Source organism: Mandrillus leucophaeus, unplaced genomic scaffold (assembly GCF_000951045.1).
Source record: "Mandrillus leucophaeus isolate KB7577 unplaced genomic scaffold, Mleu.le_1.0 Scaffold345, whole genome shotgun sequence".
NCBI classification, from domain to species: Eukaryota; Metazoa; Chordata; class Mammalia; order Primates; family Cercopithecidae; genus Mandrillus; species Mandrillus leucophaeus.
In genome coordinates, this window is record NW_012103643.1 from 1,930,891 (window position 1) to 1,947,000 (window position 16,110).

Genomic DNA, 16,110 nt, shown 5'->3' on the forward strand with positions numbered 1-16,110 from the left:
GAGGAGTGAGCCTGGCACTTGTGCAGATTTATATGCACCATTATGGGATGTTATTTTCCAGTTTTCTTTTCTCTGAGATCTCCACACTCTCTCTGGCTTACAGGGACTATTCTTGATTCCTCTGGGTAGAACAACAAGGTCTGATCCAGAGTTTTTGTTACCTGTGTCATAGCTTCACTGGAGCTATACTCACCCTTGGTGTAAGGCTGGGTGAGAAATTAGGACAATAAAAACAAAATAGGAAACTCACCCTTAAATGGGTGGCATCCTCAGGTTTTGATCTTTTTTTTTTTGCTTTTGTTTACTTGTTGGTCCAGAGTTTTTAGTTGTCATTAGCTGGGGCAAGATAGGCCTTAGTTGGTTTACTCCAACTTGCTGGCACCAGATATTAAAAACTTATTTTTTTTACTAGTTTGTTAAGACAGAAGCTTTATCCTCAGATAATCAATGTCACCTCTTTATTTAACCACATTTTGGACCACTGTTCTGTGTTTGCTTTGTACTTTCTGATCACATTTTGCTAGATGATGCTCAATAAATGCTTGTTTTTTTTGTTGTTGTTGCCTAATTCATTGAAATTATGTTAGAATATTCTAGATGCTTTTCAGCTAAAAATAAAAGGGGATTCAACTACATTTTTTTTGGAAGAACTCTCACTTTAAACTACAGTTTCATTAGACTATTCAGTTAGTTAATTAAGACTCATTTTGTTTGTTTAACTTTTTATTTCAAAATAATTATGATTCACAGGAAATTGTATGCAGGAAATGTAACCATCACCCAGTTTTTTCTAATGGTTGCATCTTGCATAATTATAGTAAAATACCAAAGCCAGGAATTTGACATTGTTTCAATGTATGTGTAGTTCTATATCTTTTTTTTTAAAGGCTTAGTAGCCTGATAAATCTATAAAAGCAGTCCCTGAGAAATGACCACCTATCAGATATATATGAACCACCCTAACAAGTATTTATGCATATTGCTAAAGTTTCTTAAAATACCTTTTGACTCCTTTACTATGTATAGACAGTCCCCAACTTAGGGTGGTTTGACTTGTGTTTTTTTAACTTTACGGTGGTACACATGCAATCCCTTTGTTTTTCACTTTCAGCACAGTATTCAATAAGTTGCATGAAATATGTGTTGAATATGAAATATTCAACACTTATTATAAATAAATATTCAACAAATATTCAATACTTAAAATAGACTTTGTGTCAGATGATTTTGCTCAACTGTAGGCTAATGTAAGTGTTCTGAGCACATTTAGGGTAAGCTAGGCTCAGGTATGATGTTTGGTAGGTTAGGTAGATTAAATGTATTTTTGACTTAGGATATCTTCACCTTACAGTGGATTTATGATGATATGACCCCATAATAAATGGAGGAGCATCTGCATTTAATTTGATGGGATTTAAAGGCCTTTAAGGTGATTACTTACTGAAAAGTTTAACTCATCACTTTAAGAGAGGATCGTGGTGTTGGTAAGAATAGAAGAATCACACTCATCCTATTGTCTTTGATCCCTGGCCCTAAGCACTCCCCTGGGAGCTCCTGATGCTTTGACCCCATACCACTTTCAGATGACACTCTTGCCCATCATGCCACTTAGTCTCCTTTGCCCCCACTTTCTCTGGATCCTCCTAGGCCTGAGCAGTTCTGCACTCATTGCCCTGACTATGGGGAGTGCTGCTCTCTCAATTCTTAACCTCATTCCTGAATCTCTGCACTGTAGCTCCAAAAGGAAGAGGAAGATAGGAACTGAAGGCAAGAATTCAGTGGAATGAGACAGGTGCAAGCCCTTAATTCTTTCCCCAGGAAGCACTGGGGGTGGGGAGGGGAACACACTGGAGCACAAGCTGAACACCCTTACCCCTAAGTTCATGGATCAGGGTGACCTTCAACCCAGTGGTCCAGAGTAAGGGACGGACACAGACCTGCAGGTGGAAAGGGCCCAGAGAGCAGCGAGCTGATGGGGAAGTATCTTCCAGGCATCCTGAGAGAAGAGACTAGTGTATTTAAGACTGATGTGTGCTGTGTCTCATTCGAATTATGGTCATGTTCTCACCTATGTTGCATTGTAGTTGTATGAGTTTTCACATCTTACATTAAAGTGTCTGTCATTCATTCATTCCAGTATTTTTTTTTTCCTTTGAGTTTTTAGTGCTTTCTTAATGGACCACCTACAACCTCTCAGGCTGGGTTCTAGGCACTGAGGATACAGCAGGAAACAAGACACTTCCAGCCCTCCTGAAGCTTAGGCTCTAGTGGGAAGAGAGAATAAGAGAGACCAGTAGAGAATAGGAAAGACCAGTAAGTGAAATATATATTGTTGGTTACAATTATGATCAATGTGAAGGCGAAAAGCGAAAGAAGAGGGGTAAGAAATGTTGAGTTCTGCAGCACTGGGTGTCATTTTAGATGGAGGGGTCAGGAAAGGCCTCCTTGACAAGGGGACATTTGATTGAAGGTCTGAAGGAACTTGGTGGAGTAGGCGGAAGGGCGGAGCGTTCTAGGCAGAGGGACAGGCACAGGCCCTGAGGCGGGCTAAGGAAGCCAGAACTCAGAGCCTGGATGTCCAGTCTTTTGGCTCCCCTGGGCCACATTGGAAGAAGAAGAATTGTCTTGGGCCACACATAAGATACACTAACCACTAACGATAACGAATGAGCCAAAAAAACCAAAATCGCTAAAAAATCTCCTAGTGTTTTAAGAAAGTGTGTGAATTTGTGTTGGGCTGCATTCAAAACCATCCGCGTGGTCTGCAGGCTACGGGTTGAACAAGCTTGACTTAGAAGATTGGAAAGAAAGAAAAGCACGAGAAGCCAGACTTGAGGTTTGAATATTGAGAGTCGTTCTTAGGCTAAAAACTTGTCCTACCTCCCTCCTACCTAGTACCTAAACATGAGAGCTATCTGGGACCACTAACATTCTAGAGAAGTAAGTCATAGTCGGAAATAAAAGTTTAATGAATTTAAACCTGGTAACGTTTCCCAGATCTAGTACCAGTTTTCTGGCATCCTCCTTTTCAATGTCAATCCCCGTTTCTGCATTTCAGCTTGTCCTTCTTGTCCCAAATATTCTCTCTCCTACCTAGTGACTGTGTGATGATGTTGGTGAGGTGCTGGTCCTTCACTTTTTGCTTTTGTTACTAAAATGCACCAATATTTATGATTCTTTATCATGCGTAGAATATTTCTAGTCTTATGGAAGCCATAAAAAAAGTAAAAGTAAATTTCTGCCCTGAATTTGCTTCCTTTGTACTACAGGAACAACAAAACCCACGCAAATATAAAATGCAAATCAGGTTTTGTTTGTTGAAGATAAAAATAAAAAGGGTTAAGTAAGATAGAATAGGAAGAAATTAAGATGATGGAAGTAGCTGGCATTTTACATATGTACATGGAAAGGTTAAAACTTAAATTCACCGCCTGGGTGCGGTGGCTCACGACTGTAATCCCAGCACTTCGGGAGGCCGAGGCAGGCGGATCATGAGGTCGGGAGATCAAGACTATCCTGGCTAACACGGTGAAACCCCATCTGTATTAAAAATGCAAAAAATTAGCTGGGCATCATGGCGGGCGCCTGTAGTCCTAGCTACTCAGGAGGCTGAGGCAGGAGAATGGCGTGAACCCAGGAGGAGGAGCTTGCAGTGAGCCGAGATCACGCCACTGCACTCCAGCATGGGCGACAGAGCGAGACTCTGTCTCCAAAAAGAAAAAAAACCTTACAATTCACCAACTTTCTGGGGCTTGCCAGTGGGACAGGGGTTGTTTCTGAAGCGGAGATGCTGTCTCCTGGATGCAATGAGCTATTTCAACTTTTCACACTGATGTTATTTCAGAGTCCTCCACTGATCCACATGGGCTTTCATCGTTCTTACTAACCTTTCAAGAACAGCTTTCAAATTGAAAGGTGTTTCAGCAGTCCCTAGAAACTTATTTTTCTTAACTTTAGTTGCTTCAAACTTCCCGCTCACGCTCCTTAGGCCATCCCCTGAGAGTTTCTCTTAGTAGGATTTAGGAGATTTGGCATTCCTGTCTACATTCTAGTTCTGAAGATAAAAGTGGCGTCTTGCCTACCTTGGCCAGCTGAAAAGAATCTTGCTACTAAAAATGCTATGAATATAACAGAGCCGTCAGCGTGATACATGGAGTGCGGTAATTCTTGAAGGTTGGGGCCATTTCCTTCAGGAAAACCTCTCCTGAGCCTTTTAACTTGATGAGTTTTCTGTTGGCAGAAACAACCCTCACCAGAAAGCTGTTGTTGAAAATATATCTGTCAATTTATATTTGCAAACTTTTGATATATGTGCTAGAGGAGGGTAAATCTTAGCATATTTGAGGCGACAGTTTTGCCTTTTCTTTTACTCAATTTATTTCATCATAGTCCTTTTCTCTTTTAAATTGAAACCTATGTGATTCTTAAAATGGTTCTAAGTCTTTATTTATTGGCAAAACATATAGTTACATAGGCACATCCAGGTATCTTAATATATCCTTTAAAAAACTAAAGAACTCCAAGGCATTGGTCAAAGCCTTTAGTGTTGTTGAAATGCACATTTATTTATTTTACTTGTAAGAAATGTAGCATGTGCCATTCTTAGGAATTTAGATAATATAAATGGTTGTGCACAGACCGTTGATCTTTTCATTTTTATCTTTTTTCTTCTTAAAGATACCAGAGAAGCATGAACATATTGCTTTGAAATCTACTTGCTACTAGTAAAAAGGAGATTGTCTTTCTTGGGAAATTCCCTCTGAGATTCCTCTGATGTGTGACCTGGTGGGGAATATTCCAGACTGGGAATAGCTTAACATCTGGTGTCTGTATGAGTTATCCCTGAACTCACTGGAACATTCAATGGAGGGTTTCCCTTTGTATTGCAACAAATTTTATTTCAGTAAAGATGTGCTGGTGAGAGTTTCAGTAACATTTTAGCCTGAACAGTGGAATTATAGAGTAAGTCTAGGATCAACGTGAAGGTATATTGTATTCCAGGCTGTTTCGATCTCTTTGCAATGATCACAGTAATATCACTTCCGGCTTTGCCACCATGCCTTTTACTTTCTTGTGTATTGCGTGCCTTCCCTGGCTAGAAGTTAGCTTCATGAGAGTAGGGGATGTGTCCCTTTTGTTCCCTGCTGTATCTCTGGCTTCTAGAACATGGTAGGTGCTCAATGTGTATTTTCTGAATGAATGACTCTCTAGGTGGTTAAAAGAACCACCTCAGAGATATGCCCAGTTACTCTGTTTTTCTTCTTTCCTTTCTAGCTATTTTCATGTGCGTTATCTTAAGTGCATAGAATTTGAAATGTGCCAGAGAGACCTCACGGAGCAAGGAGAATAGGCTAAGTAGAGTCACAGTTGTCGAGCTTTGAAGATTTTTCTCTTTCCCACTGTGGGTAGCAGAATTGTGTCATCGGGTCAGTGAGAGAGACTATAAAAATATTAAGGAGAGACTTGAATTAACCTGGGGGGCCCCAGAAGGCTGAATCACACTTAGTGGTTTCACAATGTGAATTTCTGTTTGCAGGGCACGCTGTACCAGATTAATGTTCGCAGGTTGGATTTGCTCCCAGAAATAAACCCATTAATCTACTGCTAAGCAGAGAGCGGAGTTTCTATTTTGTTTTGCCCATCCCCACCACCCCTCCATAGCCCTCCCAAAATGCCCCTAAAATCCAGGTCCTCAGAAGGCTGTGACATTAAAGGTCAAAGCTTTTTTAAGTTTTTGACTTTGATTTACTAGGAAAAGTTGATCAGACTTATACTTTGAGGTTTTCCATTTCTGATTGATTTTGAAGCATTATTAGAGCTCAAATAGAGAAAAAAAAAACAAAACCCAAAAAACCCAAAAGTACCCATTGGCAGGGAGGGAAGGAGGTTACCAAACGCACCTCTAAGTTTTGTTTTTTGAAATACGTATATCATGTCAAACAGAAATTACTCCTTTGGTGAACATTTTGGTTTGTACTTTCAGAGTTTTCCATTTACAGATAGGAGTAGAACTTCAGATATTTAGTAAGGAAGACCAGGTCAGTGGAGTTTCTGGCTGTACAAAAGCAGCGCTCTCAGCTGTGGCCTGTGGCCTGTGGCCATCGTCCCTCTGGGCAGAGACGAGTCTAACTGTCTGATGCTCATATTTAGGAGCTCATTTCATATCTCAGGGGGCAGTCTCAGTAGATGATGTTACTGTTGACCTGCTCCCAGGTAAGAGTCCAAGAACCTACCAGGTGCATGTAGGAAGTTGTGCTGTTACTTACCCCACAAGCCCTGTGAGCCAAGGTGTTCTAACCCTCCCTGCAGGCTGAGCTCTTTCTCTGAGACGCCTATACCTGTACTGGTAGTGACTCAGTTCTCCCCCTTTCCCCCCGCTTTGCTGCAGACCATAAAACCATGGGAAACGCAGAAAGTCAACATGTAGAGCACGAGTTTTATGGAGAAAAGCATGCCAGCCTGGGGCGCAAGCACACGTCCCGCTCCCTCCGCCTCTCGCACAAGACGCGGCGGACCAGGCACGCTTCCTCGGGGAAGGTGATCCACAGGAACTCCGAAGTAAGCACCCGCTCCAGCAGCACCCCCAGCATCCCCCAGTCCCTGGCTGAAAATGGCCTGGAGCCCTTCTCCCAAGATGGTACCCTAGAAGACTTCGGGAGCCCCATCTGGGTGGACCGAGTGGACATGGGCTTGAGACCTGTGTCTTACACTGACTCTTCTGTCACTCCCAGCGTAGACAGCAGCATCGTGCTCACGGCAGCCTCTGTGCAGAGCATGCCAGACTCTGAGGAGAGCAGGCTTTACGGGGATGACGCTACATATTTGGCTGAGGGAGGCAGGAGGCAGCATTCCTATACATCCAATGGGCCCACTTTCATGGAGACGGCGAGCTTTAAGAAGAAACGCTCCAAATCTGCAGACATCTGGCGGGAGGACAGCCTGGAATTCTCACTCTCTGATCTGAGCCAAGAACATTTAACAAGCAACGAAGAAATCTTGGGTTCCGCGGAAGAGAAGGACTGCGAGGAGGCTCGGGGGATGGAAACGCGGGCGAGTCCGCGGCAGCTCAGCACCTGTCAGAGAGCCAATTCCTTGGGTGACTTGTATGCTCAGAAAAACTCTGGAGTGACAGCAAACGGGGGGCCGGGGAGCAAATTTGCAGGCTACTGTCGGAATTTGGTGTCTGATATTCCCAATCTTGCAAACCATAAGATGCCACCAGCTGCTGCTGAAGAGACTCCTCCGTACAGTAATTATAACACACTTCCCTGTAGGAAATCTCACTGTCTCTCTGAAGGTGCCACCAACCCACAAATTAGCCATAGCAACAGCATGCAAGGCAGAAGAGCTAAAACAACTCAGGTAAAGTGATTGAAATTTGTTTCAATATTTTGGGAATGGTGCATGACTCTTTCAGTGCATGACTTTGCTCTTAGAATATTTCCATCTTTTAATCGGGTTTTACCCTGTTTGCCTGGTAGTTGCTGCAGCTGGTGCTGTTTTGGGAGGATTTCTGTCTCTTCTGCTTTGCCCCTCTTACAGTTCTGTGGTTAAGGGGTGGGGATTAAGGGAAGTGTGTGGGGGGAGTGGCGATGTGATAGGAGTGGGAAAAAAGCTAGTAAGTTCATATTGGGAAACTGCTTCTACATCTTAGTTCTTCAACAGCATCCCACTTATTCCAGCTTCCTTTCTAACTTGGTCCTTCCCGTGGAAAAACAGGCATGGTGGGTTGCAGACTCTTGGAACTTATTTCTTCACTGCAGCAGGTGGGAGGAGGTTAGTCGGCAACTCCTTTGAGGAGGCATTTTAAATTCTGGGCGGGTTTGGGTCACTTGTCAGCTCCTCTCGGTGGTTGGCAGGCTCGCTGCCTTACCGGGAGCCATTTCAATTTCCTGTTCCGTGCGATGCTGGCCAGCCCTGTCTCTGGAGGGAGGTGGAGCGGAAGGAATAACACGAGTGGCTTCCAGTTCTTACTTTGCAACCAGCCAGTTGTTTGACCTTGGGCAAACCCTGACTTCTAGTCGTTCCTCTGAAAAATGGGGATAAAGATGCTCAGCTTGCCTGCTTCGGGGTCTAGTGCACGAAACCGTGGGGAGGAAACCAAGAGACTTCGCTCCAGCCCGGGTGACAAAAGTGAGACTCCATCTCCAAAAAAAAAAAAAAGACTTTGAAAGTGTTTTCCTAGTGAAAGGAGGCACCATTACCTTAGTTGGCAGTGATAATTAAGATTAGGATAATAAAATGTTGGGCAATTGAGCCGGCTTGGTGGCTGCGGCAGGGGGATGCTTTGAACCTAGGAGTTTAAATCCCACCATTTAAACTAGGAGTTTAAATCACTATGCAACATAGTGAGACTCTGTGTCAATAAAAGAAAGAAAGGAAGGTGGAGTAATCCTGCATGCATTGGGCCTTTTCTGGTACTTCTGTTCCCCAAGGCAGAGTTCAGGGAGTCTTGGCTTTTGCTGAGGATGGGGAGGTGGTTTGTAGATGGTGCTTCAGGTTAAAATTCCAGACTGGGCCCATTTGCCTTGACGGCGGAGCAGCCTCAAGGTTGACCAGCAAACTTCCCTGCACAGCACTCTGATTGCCCAGTAGGAGGTGGTGCTGCACCTTCCGGCCTCGCTCCAGTGCAAGTCAAATGGGCATTTCGAAGGTATGTTCTGCTGGAAAGGGGGTCTAAATATAATGGGCATAGGATGGAGGATGTAGGGAGAGCCGATAAAAAGAAAACTGGCATTAGACTGTCTGTATTCCTGCCTGAGGACAGATTTTGCTGATGGTGTCCAAGCCAGGTATCTTAACTCCACCTCTTCTTACCTGAGTGACTTTGGGTAAGTTGTTCACTTTCTTGTAGCCTCAATTTCTTCATCTGTCAAATGGAGATGATAAGGTTTTTTGAGAAAGTAGAATGAAATACTATGTGAAGCAAAGTGCCTGGTTCTTAGGAAGCAGCCAGTAAGGGCAACTTTGTTAGCTGTTGTAATATTCATCATTGTTAGTGGAACCATATGGGTTGAGGACCCGGGGTAGTAGTTTGTATCAGTATCTTGGGTACCTCATAAAGGTGGAAACAGTAGACACTAGGGATGCTAAAAGCTGGGAGGGAGGGGAGCAAGAGTTGAAAAATGAATTATTGGGTACCGTGTTCACTGTTTGGGTGATGGGTTCAGTAGAAGCCCAAACCTCAGTATTGCACAATATGTCCATTTAACAAACATGCACGTGTACCCCTTGACTCTGAGGAAAGAAAAAAACACTTGTGTCCTAGAAATCAAGTTGCTACCAAGGCTGCATCTGTGGTCTGAGAAGGTAAGCCCGAAGCTTGCCTCTAGATGTACTCCCTGAATTTTAAACCCATCTCTTCTGAATTGAGAGTATAATGACACAAGTGACCAGATAACCCATCTGCAGCCCCTCTGTCTGCCCTGCGAGGGCTACTTCTGCACTGCCAGTTGGACAGATCATGGAGACATGTGACCTATTAAAGAGTCACCTGAAAGGGATCGAAGGGCTGTCTTGAAGGCATCATCAGATTGGCACTGCAGGGCTGATTCAAAGAGATGATCTATAGGGCCTTTGGAGCTTAGAGAAGGATACAGTGACACAGACTGTTAAAAACAGAACATCATCTCCGACTTTCACTTTCACCTGAACGGTGCTAAGTTAGTGCATATGCTATGGAAGAGTTGAGAGGGGTGCCCTGTTGTATTTTGGCTCTCCGTGATTCCGACTCTGGGGATGGCTAGACCCCTGCTCTCCTTCACACTCCATGGCTGATGGGGATTTGAGCTTTTGAGTTATGGTTACCCCCAGAAAATGGGCAAAGCAAAGGACAGTTCTCCCCTCCAGGTCTGGTACCACTGAAAGCTCTCATGTGTCATTGTTATATGAAATTTCCATTCTTTGGCTTGTCACCTTCTAAAATTGTTAATATATGGAAGTGAGATCATCTAAAGGTGGTGTCTCATAAAATCACTGCTTAGGCAGCTTAATGTAATGGGAAGTGCCATTGGCCAGGAATCCTAAAAAGTGCATTTGCATCCTGGCGTGAGTGCTTACCCAGTGGTGACCTTGGGCCAGTCGCTCCATCTTTTGTGGCCCAGGATCTCTTGCTGTCCAGTCTGAGTGACACCAGCCTCCCACAGGGCCATTAGGAGAACCAAATAGGATGCCATGCATGGAAACCTCTTGTGGAGCCTATAAAATGCACGGAAGTATTATTTTTGTATTGACTTTATATGTTGAGTGAGGATCTTTAATGACTTGAAACAAACCCCAGAATTATGCACAACACTATCCACCCGCCCACATTTCCTAGTCTAAGTTTGGCGTGTTCATCCAACGCGATTTCTTGAGAGCCCACTATGTTCCAAACAGTGTATTTTAAGAGGCAGTGGGTGTGGAAGCTTCCTTGAAAAGAATGCTTTTTTAAAAATTTTTTTTTCTTTTTTTTTGGTAAAAGTTTTTGACCCAGGAGACCTCTCCAGTGAGCTTGAATCGTAGATATTAAGTCTCCTCGGCTGCCCTGGTGATGTAGTTGAATCTGTAATCGTCCTGTCAGCACTTTTACTCCCCAGAAAAGAGTTCCTGGCAGACATTTGACCCAGGAGCGTGACCTCTAAGCCTGGAAGAAAACACATGTTATCTGAAATAATGTGAACAACTTCATTTGATTTGAAAATGATGAAAAAAGGGTTTTTGGCCCTTTTTCCTGTTTTTGGATTTTTTCAGTAGTTGGATGGATTATTGAAATGTGAAGGCACTGGAGTTCACATTTCAGTCTTGAACGGTGGCACATACGTTCTTCAGGGTCTGTCTGGCAAGTTTTGGTTTAATCCGGGTATTTTATGAGCATGTTTGTTGTGCATGCACATGTGCACTGTGCAGAAAAGTTTGTCTTGGGGGTCAACATGAGTAAAGCCTCATGCTATTTGAAGCAGAATTTATTTCTGTTGGTTTCTGTAAAAGTACTTAATAGGTTACTCCTTGGATTTAATTGATGGCTAGTTCGTCTTTGGACCTGAACTTTGTGAATTTCTTTAATTACAGACAGAGGAGGGGGCTGCCTAGTGTCAGACAAAGAAGTTAGGAGCATATCTGAGCTTCCAATTTTGAGGCTGTTACCTCTTGGTTATTTAACTTCTATGGATCTCAGTGCCTCTTAAATGAGGCTGGAGATTCTGCAAATGAATGAATGGAGAACTCACGGCACAGTTTTACACGTACAGATGCTTAATAGGAGTTTTACACATACAGATGCACAATGTGATAGTGAAGACTGCCTCATTGTTCTAGGGTTCAGCTCTGCTGTGTCTTTGAGACTTTCAGTGTGTGAGTTGGCGAGAGAACCCTACCGTTCGATGGAGCCAGGTTCCGTGTTCTGTGGGAAGCTTTGGCGTGGAGCCGTTGTGCGTGCTTGCAAGGAGAGCTTCATTCATCCACTTGGGAGATGAAGGAACATGGCCAGGTTCTACTGAGCATGTCTCTGGGAACCTCAGCCTCAGGAGAGCGGCAAGGAGCTCGGCTCTCCGAGCATCCCTAGCCAGGTGTGGTGCTGGTGAATAGGTTTGTGAGTTTCACTGGCCAGTTTCAGACACAGCAGCATTCCCAGAAAATAAAGAGATTAGGAGATAAGGTGTCACAACTGGATGAAAACCCAGGTATTCTTTTTTTTTGAGACAGAATCTCACTCTGTTGCCCAGGATGGAATGCAGTGGCACGGTCTTGGCTCACTGCAACCTCTGCCTCCCAGGTTCAAGCGATTCTCATGCCTCAGCCCCCAGAGTAGCTGGAATTACAGGCACGCACCACTGCGCCTGGCTAATTTTTTGTATTTTTAGTAGAAACAGGGTTTCACCATGTTGACCAGGCTGGTCTTGAATTCCTCATCTCCAGTGATCACCCTCCCGCCTCAACCTCTCAAGTGCTAGGATTATAGGCGTGAACCACCGCACCCGGTCAAAAATCCAAGTCTTCTGACTTGCTAATCAGAGAGGGCCTTTTCTTCCAAAGCACACACCCACACTGCACTGCCTCCCTGTGCTTGAAAAGGTTTCAGCTCAATATCCTCAGATTTTAAGATCAAAACCCTCAATTGTGGTACACGCACACACACATACACACACACACACACAAGGGCTTGGCTGAAAAGAAAATTGTTACTGCCCACTCTTGTCACCTAAAACAGTGATTACGGAGAGAGGTGGCCAGGATAACTCTAGCAGAGCCATCCCTCACGGCTGCCTTCTTTGATAAGCAAGTAGTCGCGTGGATGATTTCATTAATAACAAGGTAGAGTGCAGCATTGTCAGAAGAGGAGCTTGAGTTCCTAGAAAAATTATCTCGATGTTTAAAATTTTGTTTTATTTTGCAACTGAGCTTCAATGCCTCAGAGAGAAGTTTGTTTCCTGGGCTGAAAATGCACATCAACAACCATATGATTCTTGACCTTTACTCACAGACTCTTGAGAATCAGATGAAAAATGTGGACCTTTTCCTTAGAATAAAGACTTCTGCATATCATTTCAAGGGATCCATAGGTCCCCTAAAGTACATTCCATCTAGAGGCTTCTTTCTGGTTAAGAACCTCAGGTTTTTGTAAAACAAATTTTTTCACGTAAAATCGATTTTTAAAACACCCTTGTCTTTTTTTCCCTTCTCCTCTGTCTTCTGTTTGATGCCTTTTTTTTTTTTTCTTTTCTCTTTATCTTTCTTTTTCTGGCACGTAAGTTAAGCAGTGAGATATTTATTTTGAAAACGAACCCATGCATTTTCAACAAGAATATATATCTTCTTTGCCAAGATCTTTTTTTGGGAAGTGGGATGGTGGGTAGGTAGTTGAGAGATAGCTTATGTCAGCAGTTCTTAGACCTTTTTATACTCTTAAAAAAGTAATTCAGGTGGCCTAGGTGGGCGGATCATTTCAGGTCAGGAGTTGGAGACCAGCCTCTCCTACATGGTGAAACCCCATCTCTACTAAAAATACAAAAATTAGCCGGGCATGGTGGCGGGTGCCTGTAATCCCAACTACTCGAGAGGCTGAGGCACGAGAATCATTTGAACCCAGGAGATGGAGGTTGCAGTGAGCTGAGATTGCACCACTGCATTCCAGCCTGGACTACAGAGCAAGACTCCGTCTCAAAAAATATACATATATATATCTCTCTATATAATTTTTATGTGTGTATGTATGAGAAGGAGTCTCGCTCTGTTTCCCAGGCTGGAGTGCAGTGGCACAATCTTGGCTCACTGCAGCCTCTGCCTTCTGGGTTCAAGTGATTCTCCTGCCTCAGCCTCCTGAGTAGCTGGGACTACAGGCACGCACCACTGCGCCTGGCTAATTTTTGTATTTTTAGTAGAGATGGGGTTTCACTGTGTACCATGCCTGGCTAATTTTTGTATTTTTGTAGAGATGGGGTTTTGCCATGTTGGCCAGGCTGGTCTCCAACTCCTGACCTCAAGTGATCCACCCTCCTTGGCCTCCCAAACTGCAGGCATGAGCCACCGCGCACAGCCTTTACTCATGTATTAATATCATCATTGATGTTCATAATGATCTTACACAGGCATTGCAAGCAGCTAAGTTTCTCATTAATTTCAAGGGTGTTTACTTTTACTCAGGAAGCACACTTGTAATAGTTGCTTTAAAAGTCTGATAATTCCAACATCTGGGCCACCTTGGGATTGGCATCTATTGATTGTCCTTACCCCTGAGAGCTAATCAAATTTTCCTGGTTCTTTGAAATACATTGTAGGCATTTTGAATATTATGTCGTGATACTCCAGGTCTTGGTACATCATCTGGAGAATATTGATTTTTCCTTGTTGTTATTTTGCAGGCAGTCAACCTGACTGGGTTCAGATGATAAGTGCTGTCTCACCTCCGTGGGTGGAGGCTGTAATGTCAGTTCAGTTTTCAAAGCCTTTGGTATACTACTTTGAGTTTGTCCTGTTTGTGCACCACTCAGATGTTAGCCTGAGGGTTGGGCTGTGGTTTATGTCTTGATTCAGTTCTCAAAGCTTTTGCTGTCTTGCTTTGAATCAGTCCTAGGCATGTGCATCTGAGGAGTGAGCCTGGCACTTGTGCAGATTTATATGCACCATTATGGGATGTTATTTTCCAGTTTTCTTTTCTCTGAGATCTCCACACTCTCTCTGGCTTACAGGGACTATTCTTGATTCCTCTGGGTAGAACAACAAGGTCTGATCCAGAGTTTTTGTTGCCTGTGTCATAGCTTCACTGGAGCTATACTCACCCTTGGTGTAAGGCTGGGTGAGAAATTAGGACAATAAAAACAAAATAGGAAACTCACCCTTAAATGGGTGGCATCCTCAGGTTTTGATCTTTTTTTTTTTGCTTTTGTTTACTTGTTGGTCCAGAGTTTTTAGTTGTCATTAGCTGGGGCAAGATAGGCCTTAGTTGGTTTACTTCAACTTGCTGGCACCAGATATTAAAAACTTATTTTTTTTACTAGTTTGTTAAGACAGAAGCTTTATCCTCAGATAATCAATGTCACCTCTTTATTTAACCACATTTTGGACCACTGTTCTGTGTTTGCTTTGTACTTTCTGATCACATTTTGCTAGATGATGCTCAATAAATGCTTGTTTTTTTTGTTGTTGTTGCCTAATTCATTGAAATTATGTTAGAATATTCTAGATGCTTTTCAGCTAAAAATAAAAGGGGATTCAACTACATTTTTTTTGGAAGAACTCTCACTTTAAACTACAGTTTCATTAGACTATTCAGTTAGTTAATTAAGACTCATTTTGTTTGTTTAACTTTTTATTTCAAAATAATTATGATTCACAGGAAATTGTATGCAGGAAATGTAACCATCACCCAGTTTTTTCTAATGGTTGCATCTTGCATAATTATAGTAAAATACCAAAGCCAGGAATTTGACATTGTTTCAATGTATGTGTAGTTCTATATCTTTTTTTTTAAAGGCTTAGTAGCCTGATAAATCTATAAAAGCAGTCCCTGAGAAATGACCACCTATCAGATATATATGAACCACCCTAACAAGTATTTATGCATATTGCTAAAGTTTCTTAAAATACCTTTTGACTCCTTTACTATGTATAGACAGTCCCCAACTTAGGGTGGTTTGACTTGTGTTTTTTTAACTTTACGGTGGTACACATGCAATCCCTTTGTTTTTCACTTTCAGCACAGTATTCAATAAGTTGCATGAAATATGTGTTGAATATGAAATATTCAACACTTATTATAAATAAATATTCAACAAATATTCAATACTTAAAATAGACTTTGTGTCAGATGATTTTGCTCAACTGTAGGCTAATGTAAGTGTTCTGAGCACATTTAGGGTAAGCTAGGCTCAGGTATGATGTTTGGTAGGTTAGGTAGATTAAATGTATTTTTGACTTAGGATATCTTCACCTTACAGTGGATTTATGATGATATGACCCCATAATAAATGGAGGAGCATCTGCATTTAATTTGATGGGATTTAAAGGCCTTTAAGGTGATTACTTACTGAAAAGTTTAACTCATCACTTTAAGAGAGGATCGTGGTGTTGGTAAGAATAGAAGAATCACACTCATCCTATTGTCTTTGATCCCTGGCCCTAAGCACTCCCCTGGGAGCTCCTGATGCTTTGACCCCATACCACTTTCAGATGACACTCTTGCCCATCATGCCACTTAGTCTCCTTTGCCCCCACTTTCTCTGGATCCTCCTAGGCCTGAGCAGTTCTGCACTCATTGCCCTGACTATGGGGAGTGCTGCTCTCTCAATTCTTAACCTCATTCCTGAATCTCTGCACTGTAGCTCCAAAAGGAAGAGGAAGATAGGAACTGAAGGCAAGAATTCAGTGGAATGAGACAGGTGCAAGCCCTTAATTCTTTCCCCAGGAAGCACTGGGGGTGGGGAGGGGAACACACTGGAGCACAAGCTGAACACCCTTACCCCTAAGTTCATGGATCAGGGTGACCTTCAACCCAGTGGTCCAGAGTAAGGGACGGACACAGACCTGCAGGTGGAAAGGGCCCAGAGAGCAGCGAGCTGATGGGGAAGTATCTTCCAGGCATCCTGAGAGAAGAGACTAGTGTATTTAAGACTGATGTGTGCTGTGTCTCATTCG

General features: G+C 43.0%; 1 protein-coding gene across 2 annotated transcripts in view; it reads left to right on the forward strand.

Moving 5' to 3' along the window:
- Positions 1-16,110, forward strand: part of TIAM1 (T-cell lymphoma invasion and metastasis 1) — a 364,694-nt gene that overhangs the window by 190,522 nt on the left and 158,062 nt on the right. For both annotated transcript variants that reach the window (XM_011989052.1, XM_011989053.1), the window contains exon 4: positions 6,389-7,362. In XM_011989052.1, coding sequence (XP_011844442.1) covers positions 6,400-7,362 — 963 coding nt within the window. In that variant the 5' untranslated portion in view covers positions 6,389-6,399. The remainder of the gene's footprint in view (positions 1-6,388; positions 7,363-16,110) is intronic.